At 42.3% G+C, this 13,932-nt stretch overlaps 1 protein-coding gene across 1 annotated transcript; it reads right to left on the reverse strand.

The window, feature by feature from the left end:
* Window positions 1-321: 321 nt before the first annotated feature.
* On the reverse strand, window positions 322-13,491 carry CALM2 (calmodulin 2). The gene is made up of 6 exons (XM_069009789.1): window positions 13,383-13,491; window positions 9,005-9,035; window positions 3,881-4,024; window positions 3,702-3,808; window positions 2,702-2,837; window positions 322-1,220 (listed from the first exon to the last, which is right to left on the reverse strand). The coding sequence occupies exons 1-6, from the start codon at window positions 13,383-13,385 to the stop codon at window positions 1,192-1,194; spliced, it is 450 nt and encodes a 149-aa protein (XP_068865890.1). The 5' UTR covers window positions 13,386-13,491; the 3' UTR covers window positions 322-1,191.
* Between the last annotated feature and the right edge of the window lie 441 nt (window positions 13,492-13,932).

Raw genomic sequence — 13,932 nt, forward strand, 5'->3', positions numbered from 1 at the left:
AGGTCAACTATTGAACTAGGTCAACATCCAGTTCACAATGTCTACAGATAGTGGGCATAGCCAGTCACTACGGTAAGTTTATTGAAGCACCAAGCTCCACACAAGACTGTAAAATACATTTTAAACTACTAGTAAGAAAGCTTCTTCAAGTCAACAATACTATTAAGGGCCAGAGTTTAAGGACTAAGTTTTCACCTTCCAAGCTATTTTAAGACAGCCAATCCATTGCATAAGCAAACCAAACTGCTACATACTGAAACACAGAGCAGCAACTGCATTGAACAATTCCTGTAAATAATTCAAGGATACATTGAAACAGTATGGGTAAATTGTAATTTTTTATTGGAAAACAAATATACAACTTGGAATGGATTTGAGGCAAATCGTGCCATAAGCAGATTTTTTTTAAAATAAGTGGCTAAACAAAGTTTAAAAAGCATAGTAACAAGAGGAGAAAATGTTTTCTGGCACAGGACCAGCAGTACAAAAAAAACTTGTGTACGAGTACCTGGATAAATCACCCGTTTTGCATTAGTGCAACTTAAGTTTCATATTGTTGACTGTCAAATCGTCTACAACGTTAAGACTCCACACTTCAACAACATGTTACAGGCATGGCCACCAACAAGTTACTGTGAAGTAAGCTAGGAGAATGACTTTTACAGTGCATTAGCCACATGATATATACTATTCACATCATTTTATCCTGCAGTTAAGCTGCAAAAGTCCTTATCCTCCCATCACAGAAAGAGGAAAAACTCCTATGTACTCGAGAACTAGAACCAGCATGTTGCTTTAACTAAGGAACAGCTAATGCACAGTAAACCCTAGCTTACCTTATGTAACTTGTCACACTAGTCATACCTAAGTTTCCTAAAGAAAGCTACTTTTTCAAATAGACAATCCAGATGTTCCCTCAGTTAACCAACTCCATCTACCTTTAGATGTGCAGAAGGGCTTAAATATCCAGAGTAAGCCACATGCAACATTTGTTACTTAGATCAATTTTCCAAAAATCAGAACAATGACAGTAAGATAAAGGAGAAAAACATGGAGGAATGGCCTTCTAATTACTATACATGCATAATCTTTTGACAGTAAGGGAAAAACCTTTTACAGATAAGTTACAAACAGAGAAAAGGCAAATAAACAATTTTGTACAAGAAATTTAACACATTCTGTACAACGTCTTCACTTCGCTGTCATCATTTGTACAAACTCTGTAAAAGGAAAGAGTTGCATGAGTTATTTGGAGGAAAAAAAAATCTGAATTGCAAGATCTGAGAAGTGGCCTTAGCAGTGCTGAACATTGTTTCAAAACTGCGTTTTCAGTTACACTCAAAAAAGCATCTTCAAAACAGTCCCTTTTTCCACCCATCACACCTAAACTCCTCCTATTTTTAATGGCAAAAGGCCTTTACTTTTCCATAAAAGTTGGTCTCTCAGTGAACTGGGGACCAGCCTTACTTCCAAGATAAAACATTACAGGGTCCCTTGCCTACAGACTTACAGATGGGGACAAGATAACCAAAAATCCCTAAGAGATCAGTACAAATCACACTGAACTGGCAATCAACTAAGTCAGTGTGCAAGCAAGACATTGTGTTGGTTTGAACTTTTATTTTCCAGAGCAGAACAGTTTAAGTCTTACTATTTTATTTTGCCTGGCTGGCTTTAAGCAACTGATTCAGTGCTTAGTCACAACCCATTTTAAGTTAGAACCCACAGTATGATTCTTCATTTATCTTGCTGAAACATAGTTTCAGGTACAATAATGACAGGAAACCCGGAACCTAAAAGGAGTTAACTGGTTGCTCAAGTTTCAAAAGAGCAACTGGAAACAATAGGGACACAGACCCTCTCTAGTGCCAGCCTAGTGCCCTCTCTGAACAGCCTACTTGTAAACACAGAGATGAAGCAGCAGCCTTGTACATAATAATGACTTTTCACTCACAGATGACTGCTTATCCTTAGGCCACAATCAAAAAGGCCTCAAAGGGAAGGCATACCTACACCTCAGGAACAGCACAGATGTCATCTGAAAATACCCTCGAAATTTTCTGTGACATGTTCAAAATTTAAAATGAACAAGCTTAGCGTGTCTCAGCTGCCAACAACTGTCTAAAAGAACTTCTCCTGCTTGGATGGCTTCATTTATGTTTCAATGTCAGGAAGAAAGGAAGAAGTAGAAAAGTTACTGTTGCAGCTGGTTTATGTGAAATAAATGTATTTAAAATATCTTTTGAAGGTTTTGAAGTTTCTGCATATTTTAAAAACTTTCCCCTTTTGACTGCTAAGTAATTTTAAAACCATTAATGACAAATGAGTGACTTCCTACAGTCAGATCAACATGCATTAGTGAACAGAACAGAACAGTACAAACAGTGTGTGAACATCTGACAACCTGCTTATTCTAACGGTCATTAGACATCATTAGATTTATAAAGTTAATTCTTACACTGTACAGCTGAATAGTCCTTTTTTGCCTTTGGCACAAAGGCAGCAATAACACTCAAACTTAAAGCCATTTAGAGGTACACAATGTACATACTAATTGAACACTAGCTTAAAGGAACACTGTGTGCGTTCAGATGAACTTGTCTGAACACTGCCCTATTTAAACTCAGTGTGGCTATCAGCACCCACACAAGAACAAGCACAAGAAGTGCTACATAAAAAGAATCTATTAACAACTCCTTACCTTCATAGTTTACTTGACCATCACCATCAATGTCTGCTTCCCTAATCATTTCATCAACTTCTTCATCTGTTAGCTTCTCCCCCAGATTTGTCATCACATGACGGAGTTCTGCAGCACTAATGTAACCATTACCATCCTGGGAGGAGAAAAAGGAACACTCGAGTAGACTTGCCTAAGGCCTAGTCACTTAACTGTAACTTAGGAACACTGCAGAGCAAATTGAACATGAAGAAGAAGTTAACACAGCCTTAACCACTAGCACTTACACAAGGAAAATGAGAGCTGTAAGCATATCTTCAGCATTCTCCAATATCTCTGGACACTGTAATACCATCTCATAATCTTTGTCTTATTCAGACACATTTTTAAACCACAAACAATGCAATCGACACCTTTTGCAACTTCTTAGGTGACGGATGCCTACTAAATCATGTGACTGTGGTTCAAGTGGTGATTTCTTAGAACAGAAGCTACTTATCTGATCTGCCTGTTTAATGGAGTCCAGCACAAAGCCACAAGGCCTTGAGAGATGACTTGCACATATTCCAATACTAGCTGGGACACTGAATATTGAAGCACTCATGTATACTAACTCAACTGATGTTTTCCTCCCCACCCCCCAAGGCACCTCACATCATATTTTGAGCTCCAAGGTGAATCTTAAGTGAGCTGAGTAATTTTAGACTCTTTTAGCAATTTACTCAGCATGACAGACTTAAAACGTTAACATTTTAAATACTTAAAAACCAATTTCCTTGCCAGTCATCTGCAAGCATCTCGGTATGACAGCAAGCAGTACTTAAAATAGTGCCACTCACTGCTATCCTGGTAACTCATTTGACTTCCCCATACAACCATAGTAAATTAAGCTTTAGGGTGACTGGCCAACCTAGAGGCTGTCTATGACACGACTGCAAATACCCCTCAGATCTGTGAGAAAGCACATTACAATCAGACCAAATTTTCTTAACAGAAATATTTCAGGTAAACATTACAGTACCTTGTCAAAGACACGGAACGCTTCTCTAATTTCTTCTTCACTATCTGTATCTTTCATTTTTCTTGCCATCATTGTCAGAAACTCTGGAAAGTCAATTGTACCATTGCCTGAAAGAGAATTACTTTGTTAGAAAAATGGTTTACACACTTTATTAAATTACTTGTCAGTAAAGATCTTACCATCAGCATCTACTTCATTGATCATATCCTGTAGCTCTGCTTCTGTGGGGTTTTGACCAAGTGATCTCATCACTGTCCCCAACTCCTTTGTAGTTATAGTACCATCACCATCCTTGTCAAATAGTGAAAAAGCTTCTTTGAATTCTGCACAAAAACGAAAGAAGTTAATCCCTTAAGCTTTGAAATGTTAACAGTAGTAAAAAAATTCACTGCTACTGATTGTCGCAAGTTACAAAATACGATTTCAATCTTTCATGAAAATTTTGGTATACTGCTCAGCCTGCTATAATTGCAATGCCAATATGGCAGCATCAGCATCTGAAAAAACACCCACCAGTCTACCAATCAACCACATGTTGACCTAAATTAAGATGGAAGGACATCCATTTCCGAAGGCCTCAGATGTTTGTTACTCTCTATCTTGAATAAGGATTCCTAATATGGAGCTAAAATGGCTATCTGTAACTACAATGATTCACATCCTTGGTAGGAACTGCATCTCAAAAGGAAACAATATGGAATTGCTATGAGAAAATTGAAAATGGTACTTTAAAAATACATATGCTACAGCTTAATAGCACTTTTATTACTAATAGAGGAGATGAGTCAACAGCAAAAGGTATAATCAGACCAAACTACACCCAAGTTTCTCAATATAACCACTTCCGCTGGACACAGATGTCTGAACAGTGTATGCTACCACAATTGTTCAAGGAGCAAAGTCACTGGAATCTTCGTTCCTGAAAAGCTGCTTACAAAACTGCTTCAGCCCTACTGTACCCTGAAACAGCCTTCATAGAAATGTTTCTGACTAGTTCTAAGGCTGCTTTGCTGTGTTTCAACACTACCTCTTAACCCCCTACAATGGCTGTACTGTAGCCAAGAATATTAATACAAGCATAACATGTTTAATTGTCCAGTCCAAAAATGGAGTTGGTTTTAATCCATGCCATCTGTCTTTGGCCACAGACCTTAAGCTAGCTCACTGGACTGCAGTAGCTCATGCACACATGACAGTTAAGCACAAACATCTATTCCCTTGTAGACTTCAGATCCCTTTACAGCTTTCGAGCCATCTGAGATCATGGCTTTGGACAACTCGTCAGCTCAAGGGTACTCCTGCATCACAAATACTTCCAAGAACTGGTTTTTTTCAACATTTCCATGCAGCCAGCTTTCCAGATGGTGGGTTTCCCAGACCAGAATTAGTCACAGTAAAAGTTGCATTTTCACATGACCTGAATGAAGCCTTACTTCATACTCTGAAACCCTTGAGGTGAGTACAAGCTGGCAAGTATTAAAAATTCAACTACAAAAATAGGGTTTTTATAGTTCACGAATGCAGCTGTAACATCAGAATTGCAATAAAGTCCCATCCAGGAAAAAAATCCCCTACTCTTCTACATTTAACAGTTTGAAGTGTTCCAAGAGCCAATCCCCTCTGTTCAGCCCATGAGAATCAGAGCAAGGCTACCACAGGACCAGCAGAAACAGTTTCAAGCCAGTATGTATAAATCACAAAGCAGAAACAAGCCAATATAACCCGTACCTACAGTCACTTCCAAATGGTCTTTGGGGGGCTAGTTTCAGTTATCTTGGAGGCAACAAACAGGTTTCTTGGGACTAAACTCTCACACCAGAGAAGAAAATGCTCTTGGGTCAATCCTAGTAGAGAAGTCCATAGTCTATCACAGAAGAACCTCAGAAGGGGAAGGTTGCATCTTCATGAAAAGTGCTCAAGCGTTACTCAAAACATTTAGCTGTTAACCACTTAATCCTTCATGTGAAAGTCAATCATCACTAACCCAAACATGAAGCAAATTTCACAGTACTGCAGTGACCCTCCTTAGAAAAGGTAAAACTTAATTCTTACACAAAATTCAAAGACTTGCGTTTTGTAACATGGGCCTTTCAGTGGTGTATTCTCAAACTTGAACCATTCAAAGGACAACTCTACCCTTCTTTTACTCAAAGATGCTGTAGGCTAAAAAGCAACCAGCTATAAATCATAAAGAAAATAAAGCAAGTTGAAGATTAGCAGCATATTCCTTTTTGAAATGCTGGATCAAGAATACCATTAAAATACCTCTCTAACCACTTCTAGGAACCACCTCCAGTAATTAGAACAAAGGAGTAAGAACCCATGCAGATACAGTTTAGACTAGAACAAGAACAACCTAGCATAGCTTTGGTGGATTTGCAGCCATGGCTAGTGAAGGCACCTATGAAAAACTGAAGTTTAATGAGAAACTCAATTCTGGCATCCGGCAACATAAGGTTATAAAACACACCTCGTATACTTAAAACGCCTTGATTCCATATAGCATGTAAAGCAAATGCTCTTTATTCCACACTTCTCCATACCAAACTGCAAATGAAAACTCTGCTCTAAGGTTACAAGGTTTCAGCCTTTTCACCCTTCTGAAAAGCATCCTGCATCAGGAGAAAAAAACTACTTACAGGCCCCATTGAAGACAGGTTAATCCAACAGAATGTGAACTTTAACAACATAGCTCAAAATATTCTTTTAACCATAGCTTCTGAGGCATCTGTGCACCAAATCACCTTTTCAAATGAAGTGGCAGCCTTCAATGACCTAATATGTTCAGTGAACCAGGACTACCATATCCACTCCTACGCAACTTAGCCAGCTATGCCTGGAATATTTATAGGAGAATGTCAATTATTCTCTTCACAGCTACCAGGACCTCAACACTCAAACATGTCTATTTGTACAACGACAAATTTTAAATCGCTGTTGCAGTCAAATCCCCAACAGAGAACCACAGCACACTAAAGGAACAAGACAATGAATACCATACATAGGCCTACTTGTACACAGAGCCCATTTAGAACTCTGAAGTCCAGGGGAAGGATAGCTCACTACACCAGTTGGCTTTGGGACAAAAGCATTTTCAGGCTGCTCTCCCATCTGACCACCCAAGTGGTCCTGACCTATATACCTCTGTAATACAACACTTAACCAAAGGGAGAGCACTTAACTTCACAACTTCAATTCTTCCTGAATGAAACTGCAGCCAGTATTCATATTCTGTAGCTACCTGGCTTTCAGTATCAGTCTTTCACATGAACAAAATCTGGGAAGGTTTTCACCCCTACCGACACTGACAAGAAGCCTCAGTCCTATATGATCAATGTGTTCCACAGGAAATGACACCTGGAGCCTTTAACAACTGTATTCTGGTGCTTCACAGCAGAGGGGGAAGAATTTAAGCCCTGGGGAAGTGGCTGCTTTAAGTAGTCTGGTCTTCTATTTTAAGAAAGATAAATGTTGTCTCTACCTTGCAGTTCCATTTCCTAAGTCTGTCTTCAAACCAAAAGCTAGGTATCTCCAGGGAAGATCAATTAGAATGGTGGTGGCTCAAGTTTTTCAAGCCAGTCTCAGCAGAACATTCAAATTGTACCTCTACAAATCTTCCCATGCAACATCACCGGCCTTCAACAGCAAAACTAAACAGATGCAGCCTTTCCTAAGCAGTACTGAGAATGATTCCTTCACACACCAGCAGTGGGCTTATGTCTTCACATCTGAGGTACACGGTTTACTTGCAAATACATTTGCTTAACAAAACATCGTAACTGCCCTGAAAGTGGCAGGCCATTTTACACTGGCTACTAAGACATACTTTTACTCCTTCCATGCAGATGAAAGCCTCTATTCCAGTATGACAGGCTCATCAGTACTTAGTTTTGGCTCTGAGGACTGTATGATCAGTACTGAATAGCTAAAATTTGCACTAATCCCAAGGTAGTGTTAATAAACTTCCTGTTTATATTCCATAATTGGCTACATCAACTAATAACACTTCTACAATTAAAACTGGAACAATGAACCGTTATTGGAAAGACAGAAGTGACAACTGATAAATTATGCTCTAACTAAACTGATCACAAACCCCTTAAGCTATGTAGGCCAGTTACCCCCCCACCCCAAAAAATCTGAAGTTGAACTAAATTTGGCTTGTGCTTACTCAAAAGACAGTACCATGACAACAAGTAAATAGACTAAGGACTTTCCACAAAACCATAATTAGTCTCCTTTGAGTAAAAGCAAGCTTCTGAAGTCTAAAAGCTACAGAAGAATGTTCTTAAACTTCAGATTTGGCAATTACGGCAAAAACAAACCAGCTCATAATGACACTTCTGTTTAATACAGTGCCTTCAAGAGCTGCACCACAGTTAAACAAAAGTATCTCAGAGGCTGTTCCTTGTATGCTTGACCTGGTACTATTAGATTAGCAGAACCCTAACATCCGCTAAAATAATCTCACATGACAGTTATGCACATCAAGACTTTCTAGTATTAACACTGTACACTTGTCAGATCAAAATCATGAAGTTCTTGAATGTCTATGGCAAAGCTGAATTCTGTATCACCAGCTTTAAGTCACAGCTATTATTCAAGTTAAAATCAGTGTACCAAGAGCAACGAGACATATAAGTTTGTGCAGGCTGCATAAGTAGAAGACATGATAACCAGAAGTTTTTGCCATTAGTAGATGGTTGTCAGTGCACATAACCCATTGCTAGGGGGCCAATACCAAGATACAACAGATGCACATTTATTTAAGCATTTCAGAGCAAGTGCCAGACCATCAGAACAGCATACACAACACTTGTGTCCAAGTACACAATACAGTTCCAAATATGGAATATCAAGAGTTGTCATCATGAAGCCAGTCTCTGCTGTCATCAAGAGCCACTCAAACATCTCTGCTGACAGGAGACAGCAAAGTAAATTAATTTTGCCATCTGTTAAAAAAAGCACTGAATATTCCAAGCCTTCACCAGATTTGTCATCATCCCCTGTGCCCCACCCCTCTTTCAGTCTCCACTTGGGACACCTCTGTAGTCATGAGAGAAGAATAAGCGCAAGTCTACTAGCTAGAAAAGCTGTGAGGATTTTTTAACTACACATTCATTATATCCACGGTGCTTTTACAGTAGATAAGCCTTTAAAACTTAGGTGACAAATTAGAACATTCTACCATACTACTTTAGTATCTAAGAAAGCTAAATATCTTGTGTAACACAGACTGCCACTGGATTAAGAGATGTGCCAGGTCAAGTAGTGAGTAGCAACACAACACACAGAAACCTCACCTGCAATCTGCTCTTCTGTCAGTTGATCAGCCTGCAATAAAACAGAATACAATTACAGTTGTAACAAAAGTTCAAGGCAAAATGCAACACACTTGTAGAGGCCTCTGAATATGGTAGCTGCTCTTCAGGACTAATCTGAAATAGCACTAATACAGCTCAAAAGTCATCAGGATTGCTTGCTAAGTAAGAACTGGCAGCCTATCATCCTTTCCAGACCCTGTAATATCAAATACACCCAAGTAATAGATTACCACGTGTATCAACCAATAACCCAAGCAACACTAGCAAGCTCAAGGCACACAAGCCCTTTAAAACCACAGACTGGTTTAAAAAACTCATTTACACGACACACTAAGCTGTGTAAATGAGCACTTTAGGTCTCAGTAATGCAGCAGTAACCTCCAAATGCCAAATTTATGGCAACTAGCTAAAATTAGAAAAACATACTCTTCACTAGAATTAAACCATCCCCTGATGAACATGAAGCTTCATGTCCAAGATCCGGCTGTAAAAGATACCAGCTTCAGCTCAAACTGGTCATTTCAGTGGCATACAGCTGTCTACACTTTTTTCAGACCACTATCCACATTGACTCAGTCAGCATAAGGTAATAGGGCCACTAGAGAAAGGTTCTGTGGTCTAAGACAATTTCTGTATCAGCTGGGTAAGCTCAGTTTATACTTCATTTTCGTCTCTCACCAGTTTTGAATCCATTAGATTTGACAGCAATAAAAATCATTAGTCTTTCAGGCCAATCCCAAAATGAACTTTGCTCTTGAAAGAACACCGAGATGTCTGAGGACTGTAGAAATACTCTCCCTAGGTTCTCAAATCAGCTAATTCTTCAAACAAATTCTGGATAGCTTGAGTACTGCCTTGCAGTAACAAGGCAATGCATTTCCTTCAGGGAAGCTTCTTGAACCCTTTACTTCATAGTACCCCACTGAAGAGTAAAAAACACTACAATACAGAAAAGACATTCACTGCTGAATTTCAACACTGCTTTTTCAACTTTGCTCCTGTTGTGACCATTTCAGCAGCAATCTTTTTATAATCACTGCAATATTGATGGGAAGTTTCAGTCATTAACTATGCCCACCAAAGTCTCTACACATTAGCATCTCTCAAGGAAAGACTTAGGAAAGTGTATTTACAATACCTGTCAATTTTTACTTTGCCAATTTCAATGTGAATTACATTTTTATACTGCATGTGAACTTTTAAGTTACCAGCTGCAGCTTATTCTTCCTGTAACAGAAGTGAAGGTGGCTGCTCAAGCCATCATACAAAAGCTGAAGTGCTTACAAAACCCTCTATGCACACAATACAGCAACAGCCCAAGATAAAGGCCTCAGACTGACTGGAGTTCACCTACTTTAAGAATCAAGACCAGGCTACTGAGCAACTTCTAAAGCAGCAGCCAATGGGTACTGACAGCTACACATTCATTTCAACTGCTGTAGGAAGAATTCTCATGCAGGTTCCACTTTTTGTTCCAAAAAAAAAAAAAAAAAAAAAAAAAAGACAAAAAAAAAGACTAGGGAGGCAGAAGCACTGCTGAGAACATAACCAATTCAAAACTAAGCTTTGGGATGGAAGTGTTCTGCTGGTCACTCAGCAGAAGCCTAACAGATTTTCACTTGTCTGGAGAGTATCATTAACACAGACTCGTACCTTTGCATGCTATTTACATTTTTATTGTTTGGGTTAAGAGAATGATGTGCTACATTTCCATAAGATATTTATATCCACAGAAAGCTGTAGATCAGATTTAAGCAGCAAGAACCTAGTTTATTTAGGTCAATACTTATGGGTTACCAAGTTGAGTCACATACTGTTTTATATAAATAATTTTATATGGAGACATGACATAGCAGTATATAAGTTGTTAAGCATTCCCAAACTCTTCCTTCTCTGTAACTCTTCCAGCAACTTAACACATCCTAACGATGAATTTGGATGCTCTGACAATACCTGTAAGAGGTACAGTGCTTGAGAAGAGCACAAAGCTTATTAGAAGGCACAGGTATGGAGCAGTTGAAAGATAAGCGGGGAGGTGGGGCAAGGTTGAACAAACACCATCTGTACTCTGCAGTGCTGGGCTCTGCAGGGACTGCTGCGCAACAGCAGTAAAAGGCGGAGCCAGCAAGCCTGCCAGCTCCCTGCCTCCCGTGCCACCCAGGTGGAGGGCTATCAGCCTGGAACCATGACTGCCACTTACACGCCACTGTGGCCTTCCTAGAGGGGCCTCCCGGAGTTCTGGATAATGGTGCACCATACACGTCATAGTGTGCACACTTTCACCAGTTCAAAGCGGCTTCCAGACCGAGTAGTTAAATGCTGACTGTAAGGTGCCCATGCAGAAGGTCTGACATCCCCTTTACTGTGGCTGAGACCCACCTGAAACCCTCCTCTGATGCCATCACAGCTTTGACGTGGCATTCTGTGATTCACGTTGCAGCACTTTCATTTTCACTGCAATAGCTCCCATCCCCCACTCCCAGAGTGTGCGGAGGGCCTGACAAAGAATCCAAACCTCCCAGGAAAGCAGGGGAGCTGCTGCGTGTGCGGCCGTTTCTGTGGCACATGCAGCCTCTAGAGGTAGTGTTTCATTACAGCCGTGGCTGCTATGCAGTAACCAGTCCGGGAGCTCCTCCACAGAGCTGACGAACACTGCCCAATAGAGAGCTACCAGCGAACGGCAGCGCAGGTGACACTGTTTGCCTCTGAAATTTGGCATTTCGGTGTACTTCACAAGCATCAGAACTGAAGGGACACTTCTGTTCTGGCAGGATTAACTACAGAACAACAACCAGACTAGCCTATATAGACTAAAATTAGGTTTATGATAGGTTAGCTTGTTTTGGGAGCAAATCGCTCTGGCTTATCTAGCATGGGGAACACTGGACAGTCACAGGTTGAGCCAGTCTGGTCTGTCAGGATGAACTCTAACCATATTCAAAGTGTCACTGTGCCTCCTGGACACACCCATTTTTACACAGACCTTGCTTGAAGATACTCCATTTTTGGTTCTGTACAGATGATGACTAAATGCAGTAAGTCTTTTGCTGCTACGTTCATTGTGTTTTGTTTTTTTTTTCCCCCCTACTTTACGGATGGTTTGCTGTGTAAGTTCATAATTCAAACTAAAGAATAAATTCAGGCTTCTATTCACCAAATTTCTTTGCCCAGAGACAGCATTTCAAAAAATCCTAAATTTTAAGTAGCCATCGTTCACATTAGACATGACGAGCTGACAGTCATTTGATTCCTTAAGAACATAATGAATGAAAAGACAATTCCACTCTACTGCATCTTCTCTTAATGCAGAGATAGCACTAAGTGGTCCCTGGTGCTGCTTTCGCAACAGAATTGCTCCTTTTTGTACGTTTCTCTGTATCCACTTGTTTTAATTAAAAAAAAAAAAAAAACAACAAAAAAAACCCAAACGCTAAACTCACATCCTTTAGACTGAATTTGAAACCATCCTCCAATTTCACAAAATGCGTTCTATTTCGACAGTGGATTACATTTCTAAACGCATCGCTAGTAATATTAAAAACGCAGGACTGTCCTCTGCAATGACCAAAACGGGAAGCAAAAATTGTTTAAAAAAAAAAAAAAAAAAAAAAAAAGAACACGAATAATCCCTTGTCCAACAGAGCCACCAACAGCATGGCGCTACCACGGAACCGACAGGGACTCCAACGCGAGCTGACAACAGGTCTAGCGAGGAGGGCGATGGTGCAGTGAGGCACAGCCTGCCCCTCATCATCATGCTGCTCAGAAGCTGCAGGGCTCCGCAGTGCATTATTATGACCAGGCGCAGCACACCTCGCTAGCGAGCCGGACAGCTTAGGCTGCCTCATTCAGCCCCATTCAGCCGCACATGCCGAGAGCAGGGAGGGAGAAAGCGATAAGAAAGCAGAGCTGATGCCACCGTGGCAAGCTCCTTTCCCCCCTCCTCCCAAGACCGCGCGTCCCCTCCCAGGAGGGACCGCTAGCCGCCGCTCCCCCCAGCACACGCCCGGCGCCGCCTCACGGCGCTCCCGCCGACCCAGGGGCCGTTTGGATTTGAATCCCCACCAACGCCCCAGGGCGGGAAAGGGACCCGGGCGGCACCCGCCGCCGCCGCCACTTCCTCCCACGCAAACAGCGCCTCCGAGCGGGACCCTCCGCCCCAGCCTGAGCCCGCCGGCCGCGGCAAGCGACAGCTTCATCCATCCCCATACCCTTCTGCCAGCGACCTCGCCCCACAGCAGCCAACCCCCCTCCCCCCGTCCCCCATCCGCACCGAACTCAGCCTCCCCCATACCCCCGCACCGCATCGCAGCGGCGCCCGCCGAACCCCGCATCTGCCCCGTGCCCAGGGACTCACCATGGTGGCCCGGCCTGGCTGCGAGGTGCGGTGGGAGCTGAGGGCTACACGGAGCGCACGCTGCGCAACCTGCCCGCTGCACGGCTCGCCTCACACTGAGCCCTACCCGCCCGCCGGCGGCGCCTCATAAACCGCCTCACCGCCCGAATCGCTCCGCGCCGCTCCCTCCCCCCTCCCTTCCCCCGACACTGAACCGAGTTGCGAAACGAGTCCCGGCTCTTCGCGCTCTCCTCGGCAGGGCACCCCGCACCCCGAGTGCCGCTCCTTCTGCCCCAGAGCCCCGCCGCAGGAGCGGGCGAGGTGCGGGAAATAGGGGGAAGCAGCGCTTGTGAATCGACGGGGGGGAGCGGGGGGAGGTCGAGGAGGGGGGCGGGGACCGGAGCTAGGGATTATTTCTCTGCGCGGAAGAGGATTTTAGGAAAAAAATGCCGAGGAGTGTGAGGTCTCCATACGGAGGGCGCTGATTGGTGGGTTCGTACCTGCAATGCGTCACTCGGACATGCACAGTCTGGGCTGGCAAGGCGGGTTCCCCTCCCCCCGCCCGCAGTGC

This window comes from Aphelocoma coerulescens, chromosome 3 (genome assembly GCF_041296385.1).
Source record: "Aphelocoma coerulescens isolate FSJ_1873_10779 chromosome 3, UR_Acoe_1.0, whole genome shotgun sequence".
In the NCBI taxonomy this organism is placed as follows: Eukaryota; Metazoa; Chordata; class Aves; order Passeriformes; family Corvidae; genus Aphelocoma; species Aphelocoma coerulescens.

Bases quoted from the DNA above. Each gene is read 5' to 3' on its own strand.
- CALM2 (XM_069009789.1), bottom strand. The intron at 4,025-9,004 runs GTGAGGTTTCTG...GTTTTTGTGCAG, and splicing joins GACAGAAGAGCAGATTGCAG to AATTCAAAGAAGCTTTTTCA. The intron at 2,838-3,701 runs GTACTGTAATGT...TTCTCCTCCCAG, and splicing joins CGTTCCGTGTCTTTGACAAG to GATGGTAATGGTTACATTAG.